The sequence below is a fragment of the Vipera ursinii genome, assembly GCF_947247035.1.
Source record: "Vipera ursinii genome assembly, chromosome: Z".
Classification (NCBI taxonomy): domain Eukaryota; kingdom Metazoa; phylum Chordata; class Lepidosauria; order Squamata; family Viperidae; genus Vipera; species Vipera ursinii.
In genome coordinates, this window is record NC_139517.1 from 102408699 (window position 1) to 102421541 (window position 12843).

General features: G+C 32.0%; 1 protein-coding gene across 2 annotated transcripts in view; it reads left to right on the top strand.

The window, feature by feature from the left end:
- DNAJC1 (DnaJ heat shock protein family (Hsp40) member C1) overlaps positions 1-12843 on the top strand; it is a 131730-nt gene that overhangs the window by 34175 nt on the left and 84712 nt on the right. For both annotated transcript variants that reach the window (XM_083377984.1, XM_083377985.1), the window contains exons 2-5: positions 2968-3069; positions 3755-3801; positions 10254-10419; positions 11680-11774. In XM_083377984.1, coding sequence (XP_083234110.1) covers positions 2968-3069; positions 3755-3801; positions 10254-10419; positions 11680-11774 — 410 coding nt within the window. The remainder of the gene's footprint in view (positions 1-2967; positions 3070-3754; positions 3802-10253; positions 10420-11679; positions 11775-12843) is intronic.

Below are 12843 nucleotides of genomic sequence, written 5' to 3' on the forward strand. Positions count from 1 at the left end.
AAAACTGTTTTTCTTTCAGTCAAGATAGTTTTACATTTTCTCTGCCTCCTTTGTTCTTAGCTATTCATTGGTGTCTGACTATATTCTTTGCAACTGTCTTTTTGTCTCTATATGCATACAATATTTTTCTGTCATTAAAAAAATTAGAGGATGAGGAATTGTCTACTGGAATCCAAGATTTAGAATAAGAATAGTTTTCCTGTACCAAAAAAAGCTGCACTTCTGACCAATATGTTTGGGTGAAAATTTCCTTGTAAAAAATGTTTTGATTTATTTTCATTTGTCAAAGGCTATTAACCCAAATTAGTTTTACTGTAGCTTTTTGGATATACAGAAAATCTTAAAATGGTTGAAATGATAAAAACCTGTACAGTGCTGATATGAAAATAGATTATATATGTTTAGTAGTAATATGATACATGAGTCTCGGTTCAATAAAAAAGCAATTAAATATTACAATGTTGGAATTTTATAGAATTTGGTCTGCACAACCTCTAGTGTTGGTCAAAACATTACTGAGTACTAAACATTGCACCTTCCCTAGTTTACCCTCATTCCCCTCCCGCCTTCCCATCTTAAAGGACTTCCCCATTCCCCTTAGGATTTAATCACAATTAAGTGACAGATGCTGAATGCAATTTGTGATAGTGTAATTGACTGCAAAGTCATGGTCAATACTGCCTTGGCTAACTCACCTTCTCATAGCCAACTCCAATGAAATTGTGTTAGTGAGACATCTTGCCAAAGCAATATGTGGAGGAGTAAATTTTTAGTCTTTAAATGACTTATTTTACATATATTACAAATTGGCTTTCTATAAAATAAGATCATTTTTCACTTCATACTGACATGATTGGATATTAAAATGAACTAACTTTGTTTCTTTTCCTCCTTTTTTGCCAATATGTAATTTTTGATTCAAGTGTTACTGCTTGAATATTTGAATAAGAGAAGCCAAAGTGTTATACATATAGCATAAATTGGAATTATATTATAGGCAGTTGTCATAAAGATAAATGTAAATGTCTTTTAGTCCCATCCTTTTTACTAGTTTCTAGAAACACGTAAACGTCCTTAAAATAAACACTGGTAGAATATTCCATTGATTTGCATGGAATTTGGTTTCTAGTGAGAACAAATCTCATGTTCAGGGGCCTTCATAAATGTACTTATGAATCTAGATTTTCAGTAAAATTTTATTACTTAGCTATGGGAGCTGGAAATTCTGCAAAATTGTGTTTGAATTTTGAATATTTTTTCTTTATCCACAAGTTTTGTACTATTTCTCTCATTTAGTCAAAAATGTTTCAGACATTGCACATTTACTACATGTAAAACACTTCAGAATAGGACTGTATGAATGAAACCTGCAGGTGGATAAATCATATAACATTTTCAAGAATTTGTTTTCATGATATATATATGATTACTGGATGTAGCTTCTCAATGTATATATGCCATATGGACATAGACATTCCCTCACACAGAATATAACCCACCTTACTATTCCCTTCTGGCCTCGAATATTTTATACTATGCTATGAATCTTATGAAGTAAACAATGCTTTGTATTGGAAGATTTGACAGACTAATTACAGTGCCGCTTTAATTGCCTTGCTTTTGGTTTACATTTTTAGGGGCTCTTTTTACTTTGACCAATTATAGTAAGTTTGTGCATATATACTGTATTTTAGAAAATGTTCAGCATACATGCATTGATAATACATTGAGCACACTGACTCAAACTTAAATAAGATACTTTTCTAAAAACAAATCCTTAATGCTTAATTTTCTTAACAAAATTTTAACTCTGTCCCGAAACATCTTTTGGGCTTGTCTCAAAGGTGCTTTTTCAAAAGGCAACTGGATTATATTTTTTCCTTGTGGAAGAAGACATTTCGCTACTCATCCAAGAAGCTTCATCAGTTCATGATTCATGATTCACTGATGAAGCTTCTTGGATGAGAAGCAAAACATTGTTTTCCTCAAGGAAAAAACATAGCCCAATTGCCTTTTGAAAAAGCACCTTAGAGACAACCATGACTGGGATGACTGAGAATCTCCACAGGCATCTTTTGTGCTTGAGATCCCAAAATACCACCTATTTATCAGGGACTCACCAATTGAGAAATATTGAAATAAATTGATACGGTGATTCTGCATACTACTCAGAATACTATAACTTTGAATATCTTTGACACAATATTAAATAATCCTTTCCGCCAATAGTAATCAAATGATATTTTGATCAGTTGTGGAAGGCAACAGGCACAGTGTGTCTTAAAAAAAGCACTAGGAGTTAGGTTCATATATTTTATTCTGTGTATTTTTAGAAAAGGAAGTTCTGAGATTTCGCCCAAAATGTAGTTAGTAGGCTGTTTCAAGATTAAAGAATAAAATAAACTTGAACTGCAATTTGGGGCATTGCTTTTGTTAGTATTTCTGTTTCTTTTGAAAACAAAGCTGGTATACCTTACAGATCCTCTTATGCATCATGCAGTATCAGTGTTTGTTTGAAAGTTCTGCAAGAAATTAAAAAGATATAAATTTAGTAGTAAAACTACAGCTTTAACCAGTAATGCAACTAATAGAAATAAGAAAAATCCTGAGTAAAAAATGGTATTTTTGAAGATGGTCAGGCATATTAATTTTAATTTATCCCCTTGATCTCTTAATTGCCATTGAAGATTTAGTTGCTCATTTTAAGGAAACAAGTGTTTGAAAGTATCCAGGCAAATACTATCTTCTTGTAATGAGCACATGGTACTGAAACAAGTTAAAAGGAGAACAAAATTGGATTGACCGATTGTTCAGTCTTGAGGGCCTAACTGGCTGCATATCCTGGCTGTAAAGAATGATTGCTCAAATTACATTGCCTCAGGTCCCTGCGCTTGGTTGGCTGCCTTCTCCGATCTTAACAAGGTTCTGGAAATTCATTTCTGACAAAGTTTGCTTTGTGTTTTGTAGGATGCTCCATCGGCAGATATTAGGAAAGCTTATCGCAAGCTTTCACTGATATTACATCCAGACAAGAATAAAGATGAAAATGCTGAAACCCAGTTTAGACAAGTAAGTGATAATTACTATCAAATCTTATGTGATCATTAAAAATACGAAAAATGTACCACATTATGACTGTACTATATTTAGAAATGAATTCAGGATTTTGGAAGCATTTAAGCTTTATTTTTCCCCCTAAATATTTAAAAAAGGGTTCAGATGAAACAAAACAAAAAGATGAAAAGTACGTTGTATAAAATAGAACCTTCTTAGGTGGCAATTCTTAAATTTGGCAGTTAGATATTATGGGATTTTTTTTTGTTTAGGACAGAGTCACAAGCTATACTTTAGCAAATGGAAAACAATTATTTGTACAAGTTTTGGTTTACTTGTACATTAAAACTGACCTCTAATTATGTTGAAATATTTTTTCCTCCACACGTGGAATCTATTGGTAGATTTTTATGAATATTAGTAAACCAATAAAATATTTTTAAATGTTTAATATTTTTATTTCAGGCTAAACATCATTAAAATAATATTACCTTATATTGTGGATAAAAAATATTTAGAACTGCCAAAGATGGAATATTGCTAGAAATGTTTGAGAGTTTTAAATGTTTTCAAGAAATGATTTGTATTGTTCTTTGTTTGCTCTTTAAGAAAGATAGTCCAACATTTTTGCAATTTTATAGCAAAACTCTCTGGTTTTTCAGTGCAGAGTTTTTGAACATAAAAGTACCTTTTATTCTAGTTGGTGGCCATATATGAGGTTTTAAAGGATGAAGAGAGAAGGCATAGGTGAGTTTATCTTGAATATATTTCAAAGCAGTCTTTTCAACTCCTGTAGCCACTAACATGAGCCAGGATTTCAGCACTTCTTGCAAGAATTATGGTTTGTTTATGATTGTTACATACATTTCTAACTGTTGCTGAATCTTCAGTAAGTATGAATGTGTTTCCTCTTAGGGAATAGAAGATTTTATAATCACTCACAAAATGTATTTGTATTTTTCAATTACTAACACATTGTTCAGCTGTTATATTTCTGATTGTTAATTTGATCCTCAGAACAAATCCCCATGCCATCTTCAGGGTTTCCTCTCCCCCCCACCTATTTTATCAAAATGAATAGATTTAAGAACAGTGAGCAAACCTATCAGCTTTCAATTGTTTTATATTATTCAGTAATTTCTTTAATAGGCATACTATAGTAATATATTTTTACTCTTCATGAGAAAAGAACATAATCAGGCAATCACTTATGCTTGGCTTGCTTTTCTCAATTCTTGTGGAATAAGAATCGGGACTTGCAGAGTTTATTAGGATGCTCAATTTAGCTATTGATGACCCAGATATTTGGGGGGAAGAAGAAAAGGCTTACTACCAGCACAGGAGTTCTATTTGAAATATCTCTAGGTTTTCAATATTCTGAGCAGGGGTGCTGAATGTTCTCTAGGGGTTCTTGGCTTTGTAGACGCCTTGGCATGACTCCAGGTTTCATAGTAGAGATTATCTACTTTCAGATAATCCTCTGTGTTGAAAGAGCCAAGGAACAGTGTTCAGAGGAGTTTTGGTGATTTTGTGTATGGTTTTTACCCTGCCTCCTACTGCACTCTTTCAGCTTAGAGTCATAGATCAAAGAAGTTTAGGAAGTTAAACAATGGGGGTCAATGTCTTGTGTCAAATGGTTGCAAAGGTACGAGCTAGTTTAAATGCAACCTCTTATCATGTACACATATAGATGCATCATTTTTACTATTTTTGTAGTGCTCATTTTATATGCATACTGTTCTTTAAGCTAATTAATACTAAAGATATAGACCCTAAATTTTTCAGCCTTTTTTTAAATACAGTTGGAATGTCAAGGAATTGCCTTTTGTAGTTGCTGACCATGGATATCAAGTTATTTAGAAGTTTCGTGTAAATATTTACATATTGTGCTCTTTTTAATGCACTTAATAAAATTATGTTAGATGTGTGTGACATTATAGGTGTTCAATCTCTACCCGTCTTTAAGAATGAGTTACAATTAAACAAAAATAAAATTTTATGATACTTCAGTTAAACGCCTCATCATCTCTTATGATGATCTCTTCCATGAAGCTAGGAATGTGCAGTAGTAAGCAGGTGTTTCCTCTTAAAAGCAACAAACAAAACATCCATTCTTCTATGAGAAATCTTTCCCCAGGTATTTGCCTGCAGGAATTTTTGCTGTTGGTTCACTGATTCAGTTGAAAAACTGCTGGTGTTGATTACAATATGCAGGATATTTATCTTCCTTAAATAACAGCTAACCAAGAGATAACTAATGGTTTTTAAATACTTTTCCCTCTTAAAAATATATTTTTCCCAGTTGCATAAAGATTCATTCAATTAATTTCCTTGAGATTTGTTGGTCCTAATAATATTAAGGTTTGAAAACATTATTTGGATCAAAATCTTCAGCTATTTCAATTTTCAGTCTTTTTTTTGCTATGAAACAAATAGTTTGCTCAGAATGTAGCTGTTCCATTTATTTTATATTCTGTAAACATCATTTTAAATATTACTTATACATTGTTGTAAACTAAGCCAGCATATTTGAAATGTATACCAGAATATTTAAGAAAGCTTAAGTTTCTGGTTTTAAATCTGTTTGCCCAGAACCTAGTTCCCAATTCACAAGAAATTTGAATCTTTGGTTCCAGAGCATGTGAAAGAGAAGCTGGTATAAAGGCTGAACTTTTGAATTCTCCTTTGAATTGTTCACATGTCAAACCATTTGCATTCTGAAGCTGGAGGAAGGAAAACAGTAGTTTGGAAACTGTTGCACAATGCCCAAAGGTTTAATATCTTACTACATATGGTAGATGAGTGAATAGCAGATAAAATGATATTTTAAATTTCTATGTTCTTTATTATAGTGGATTGATAGTAGGAGTTACTTTTAGCATAGTTACTTTAGTTGCCGTGTAAAAGTATAAATTTGCTATAACTTGCTACCTAGCTTTAAAATGTAGATGAAATTAAGTTGATTTCCAACAAATTACTTCACTTTCATTAGACAATTTTTTAAAAGTATAATCCAAACATGTTATTTATTTAGAAACTAATTATTAGAACAGCATCTTTTTGATAACTTTTCCACAGTGTTCTTGTCAACTCATCATTAGATTTTTAAAATTCTTGTGACCAAAATAATTGGTGGAGCACCAAAATAATTGTTCTAACACCAGACTTGTATATCCTATCACCTTTTTTGTAATGAACTACCATATGGAAAATATAGAAGTCTTCTGAAACTCATTTACATTATCTCTCTCTCTCTCTCTCTCTCTCTCTCTCTCTCTCTCTCTCTCTCTCTCTCTCTCTCTCTGTGTGTGTGTGTGTGTGTGTGTGTGAGTGTGTGTGTGTGTTTTTTTTTGTTTGTGTGTGTTTGCAAAACAAATGCATGAAAAAAATACAAAAGGAACAGTACAAAAAAAGGGTCCTTTCCCCACCCTATAAATTTTATATATTTACATCGTGTTCTGTATACATAGTTGTGGAAATGAAATGATGTTGAACATTCAGTTAAATTTTGTGGTAGGTTTTCAGTTCTAATCTTGTCACAATTTTAATTAAAAATTAGGGACTATAGCTCGGGATTGAGTGTTCATATGTGATAGCCAATTATACTATAGTAACCTTGAGCCACCTAAATATGAGGAGTCAATTTTTTTGTTTAGTAACTGCATATTTTGCAAAATAAATCTGTAGTTTGAAGAAATATTTTAGGGTGAACTGAGGGAGTTATTACAATTTATATTAGTTATGAATGTAGTGAATTATTTTCTCTTATCTTATTCATAATTTGAAATGAGGAAATTAGGAGAATGGGCAAAACGAAAGAACAGAAAAACTCTTTACACTCTACTTATGTGCTTCATTCTCTTGCATGCCTTTGAAGATTCATTCTATGTGATAGATTGATTTCTACAAACAAGAGCTGTAATGAATTGTCTATACTTCCTAATTAACTAATTTTCTAAATGTGAAAAACAAGATTAAAATTATCAAAGCATTCTGACTAACTAAGGATCTTTGTTTATATGTACTCCTAAAAATTAAGCAGACAGCTTAATTTTTAAATATAGTCCTTAATTGCTATAGAACTCAGTGATTTATCTTTTGACAGTATATATTCTAAAAAGTGGTGTATAATAGAAGCTATCTTCCCTTAAAATGGCCTGTCATGTGAGCCATAATGTTCACTGATAGTAAAATCAATAGAGCATTGATTCTGGAACTAAATCCTTGGAGACTTTTGTTCAAAATAGCAGACAGAGCCTGGTAAATACTTAGTGTTTAGTGTATTTTAGCATGTGAGATTTTCTTGCATCAAATCTGAAAATACATTAAATGTGCTTTAAGAGAGATAGCTACCATGATTTTTGTTTTTACTATTATAAATTGTGATTTTTATTTGTAATTTTAATTTGTTGAAATCTGTTTTTGAAAAACTTTGAAGAATGGTATACAAAACTTAAAAATACACAAGTTGTGAATTGTGCAATTTTTGAAAAACAATCTTACTGGGTTTTTTATTATTAGTGAAGTACATTTGTCAGATGTATTGGAATGAACTTTTATTTTGGTTTAATTTCTATAATTTTAATCAGAAATTTCTAATTCATATATATAATTTATAATATTTTTTGTTAAATATGTTTCAATTTTAGACTTGATATAATCTGAAAAACATTTAATTTTTTTAAGAAACCATTTAACATTTTAAGATATTTTCAGTCCCAAAAAGTATTAAGATTCTTTTTATTTTTGGAAGAAAAGTTTTTTTTTGGAAAACTTATACAGGTTTACTTGAAAGTAAAGCCATTGAAGACTATGGAAATTGCTGATTTGTTTATTATTGCAGTTTAAGCCTTTTAGTAGTAGTATTGGCTAAAGACTTCAATTGAATTTATAAAGCTATATTTTATTCTGTTTTTTAAAATTGTATAGATAGCAACTAACATAAGGCAGTTTTGTAATAAGTATTCTGTTAATTATTTAACTTTAGAAATAAAATGCATTTTGCTTTGATGAACAGTATGACCTGGGTATTCAATCAAAATTTGCTTTGATTTTTTTAAATAAAAATATAATTTAAAAGTTTGACTTTCTCTGTTAAGATATCTCCAAGGTATCAATTTAATAACTGTCAAAGTAGCTACTGCAGTTGTTGCATTTAAATTGATTTACATGTCAAGACTGGCAGTTTAGCAGCTGCACTATTATTCCTGGATCGGTCAATTTACTTGAGAAAAACCTACTTCTGAGTCCTACTGACCTGCATGACAATATAGACCCTATTGCTATTCCTGTAATTAGGCTTGCGACTAACTCAGAATATTTTTAATTAAAATATTTTGGTCAATGTGTTGCACCAAATTAGTCCTTTAGTGCAGATTTAATACTGGAAATAGTGTGATTAGAATATTCAATGAGCTGTGTTCTATTTAGGATTAATTTGAGCATACAATATGTCTCCATTTGAACTCTTTTCAATAATAGACTTGTCTGTTTTTTTCAGAGAAAGTTATTTTTATGCACGTAAGAAATTAATATTGTCTGGCAGGTGTTTAAATCATTCATTTTAAAACACTAGCAAGAGTAAATATAAGAAATTATCCAAAATATTTTTTTTATGAAGCAGAAGAAATGGACCTAGAGATGGAGGATATAGGAGAAGGGAAATATGGACTGCCATATACAAATAAAATACTGCAAAACCTACCTATAACAATGAAAATACAAAAGACCCCTTATTACTTTCTCCAAAATACACTGATGACAAGGAAGAAGATTCTAGAAAATGGTACATAAGTGTGCAGGGGAAATGTTTAAGGGAATGTGGAAGGATTGAGTTTCCCCCCAAAAGGTATTCTATCTAAATTGTCTTCCTCGTGCCAAGCAGCTTTCACAAAAATAGAAAGAAAATTTTGGGGCAATTTAATTGCCTTGGCCTGGAAAACTACTTGGCAAAGAAAAAAAGTGAGAGTTAGATTTAAAAAACAGAGAATTTGATCTATCAGAGGAGGCTTTTTCTGTTCGAATATGATTAAAAGAATGGATGGCCCTTAGATATAACTACCTTTTTATAATGGGAGATATGATTTAGAATTAAAATAGCATTTTTTTGTTCTTTTGATATGGAAAATTTGAAAATAAGAGGATTGGTATGAATAATTTTTTTGGCTATATAAATGTAAATAATATTGAGAAAATCATAAATGACAAAGATACTTTAAACATTGATGGGAAATCAAACTTTAATAAGAGCATGAAAAACAGATATTGACTTACGAATTGATATTGTTATTGGTATAATGTTAGTAAAATATGATGTCTAATTTTGTATACATCAATAGTACTAAGAATTGTAATTGTCTAATGAAGGGAAAATGGAAAAAATATGGGGAAGAAAGGAGGATCAAGGAAAAAATACTGGATTGTGCAGTACTGAATAGATTTATATTAAAGAAGTTAATGTTAAATATGTAAATCCAGACAACATGTTGTTTACTAACCTCTAAAGATTGTAATTTAAAAAATAATAATAAAACTTATGTAAAAAAGAAATTATCCAAATTATTTTTTAATGTGAAATAATGCAAATTCAACCTTTAAAATGAAAATTCTTACTAGGATAAAGTTATTCTTTTTACATTTTTAAAATGACAGTTTTTTATTTTTGTAAATGTTCACAATTAAATTACTAGTCATTCCTAAGTTAGTTTCCACATCAAAGTTTTATAAAACTAAATATTTTGGACAATTAAGGCTGCTTTTACATATGGCTATAAATAAGGAATTATAGCCAATAAATGATTTTGGTGGTCTTTGCTTTTCCACTTACAATCATCCTTTTGTAATTCTTTTATTCTCAGAACATGTCCCTTGATTGGCAGGGAGTCTGAATACATGTGGTTTATTTTTGAGAAAAAACACTTCTCCAGTGAATCAATTGGGGGAGCTGTAAGAACAGTAGAGTTACCATTTTTAAAGTAGTCATTGATAAACATTTCCATAGCAGTCTGATTCGAAATTTTATCCTAGGAACCCAGATTAAATGTTGACAAGCTATATAATTGTAGGAGTTTGCTGTTAAAAACAAAACAAACAGGTGATGAGTGAAACAAAATAGCCATATCTGTCTCATTAAAAAAGAAGGAAATAGGTTAATTTTAAATGCATTATGAGAGCTTGTTTGTTTGTTTTTACTGCCCTAGGTATGATGATATCCTGATCAATGGGCTACCAGATTGGCGACAGCCTGTATTTTATTACAGGCGAGTGAGGAAAATGAGCAATGAAGAGTTGGCATTACTTCTGTTCATTATCCTCACAGTAGGACATTATGCCGTGGTTTGGTCTATCTACCTGGAAAAACAACTGGTAAGAAGCTTACTCTAAAATCATCAAGAATTGCTCAGCATTTCTGAATTAAGCATTAATGTTTCATTATTAACACTGTTAATAGTTAATCTGTTGGGAGGCAAAGAGAGAAACAGGTGGCTTCAGTCGGGAAATAGGAGATGGAAGAGTGAGGGTTAGAAGAGATAGCAGAGAGGGAAATACTCCGTTAGTATAGTGGAGGACATTGATGATAGAACAGTGTTGAAAATTAGTTTCTGCGCTCTGTCCAGTCAGCTTCAGTCTGTCTTGTTGTTTATTGCTTCAAGTGGCAAAATGTATTGGCACAGCTGAGGAATCTATCTTTTATACATGCAGATATACAGGCTGTTTGTTGTCTGAATTAGCCTTTCAGATTGCATGCTGACAAAAATAGTCCTAAAAGAAAAAGAAAAAAAAAGTATTTTCTTCCTCTAGAAGTGTTTTAAATTAAGATAATTTTGAAGAACATAAATATTTTAGGTTTTGTTCTAATATCAAGATCTGATGATCTCAGAGGAAGGAGAGTTGAGAAACCAATTCATGCTAAATTTCCTTCCTTGATATTTAGTTTAGGTTTTTCCTTTTTTTCCCTTTTCTTTTTTTCTCCTTTCTCCCCCCCCCCCCACCTTTGAAATTTATATTCACTGTTAATGACAACAGTAAAGAAATGTTTTAAATGCTGGTTCCTTCCTGACTACCAGAAAACAAAAGAACATCCTTATTTATGTATCAATTTGGTTATGCATTTTCAGCACTCTTCAGGAGTTAAGCCATCTATATTTTAAAAATATTTTTAGAGCCACATTATTACAATTTTGAATGAGAAGAATAAGTTAAAGCTGTAAAAAAGGGACAGTTTGATTAATGTGAATGTAACATACCTGACTGTTGGAGTTCATATGTGTTTAAGGAAGTCCTACCCAAACGTTGGGAAAATTACCCAAAATTGGATAAAAGTGATTTGGGGGAGGGGGTTAATGACACATGAGCCCATTATCTACTTGCAACAGGGACATTTTCAATTTACTTTTTTTATCTACTTTGGGTAAATGAATTTTATCTACTTTGGGTAAAAAAGGACTTTCTGAAAAGCAATTTTGGGTAATGAAGAAAAAAGTTTGGGAACCAGTGTTTTAAAGAAGGACTATCATGGCAATACTTACTGTTAATGATTTCTTTAAAATAATTAGTAGCCCCTGTCCTGTTTTATTTTTACTTTTATTTGCAGAGAACTCTTCTTTTTTTTCTTTTCTTGCTTAGGATGAGTTGCTTAGTAGAAAAAAGAAGGAGAAGAAGAAAAGGTCTGGAGGAAAGAATAATGATGAATTAAAACTTGGTGTAGAGAAGAGTGAAAGGTGGGAACTTAGAAAATTCTTCTGGAAGAACTGTTCCTTCATAGAAGGGACACAAATAGTTTTTGACATACCAGACACTGAAAATAAGATTTGGAAATGTTTTTATATTTCTTGAAATGAAACTTTGAAGAGTTATATTTTATTTTTAAAAATGTGCTGAAGTTATAAATGACAATTTATAGAAAAGAATTTTTATAGAGGAAATGAACGCACATTTTGGAAGAATTTTCAAGCAACACAGAAGTCTAGATAGAACTTCTTTAACAAGAAACCAATAATTTAGGTTTTCTTTTAATTTCAGGAAAAGAATTAAGGAAAGGCTGATGCTTACTGGTATTACATAACATCAGATCCTTGTTATGGTCTTTATTTACACAATTTACCTGTCATTACTTTAGTCTGCTTTTGTCTGACACAGTTTGGCTTTAAAAGTAAAAGATTAGTAAAATGTTTTACTCAGTGGTGGGATTCAAATATGTGAACAACTGGTTCTCTGTGTGGATGCCACTTTCGGAAGTCCATTCTAGGCCTGGACAACAAAAAATTAGCTACTGGTTCTACCAAAGTGATGCGAACCAGCTGAATCCCACTTCACTTTTGGAGCTAACAAACCATGGGGGAGGAAATAGTGATAATCAAAATGCTCCAGAAGATACCATCTTTTCTTTTGTTGAATTATAGAAAGAAATAAAAGGCTTACCGTATTTTCCAGCGTATAAGACGACTTTTGAACCCATGAAAATCTTCTCAAAAGTTGGGAGGTCGTCTTATACGCCAGGTCGTCTTATACGCCGGAAAAATAACATAAATCAGTCGAGCGTCCCCGTTCTTGCAAAGCAACAAGCCTCCTTAGTCCAGTCCCCCCTCCATCGTGACTCTCCCTTCTCACCCCCAAGAGCCTCTAAGCCCCTTCCCCTCCCCCTTGCAAACGCCAGACCCCGGGAGCGGCAGGAAGCCCCTCCCCCTCACCCAAGCGGCATCTGAGTATAAGCAGAGCGTGCCCTGCTACCCGCTATCTCTCCCGGCAGACGCCCGCATCCGGCCTCGCAACCAGCCACAGAAGCCCGCG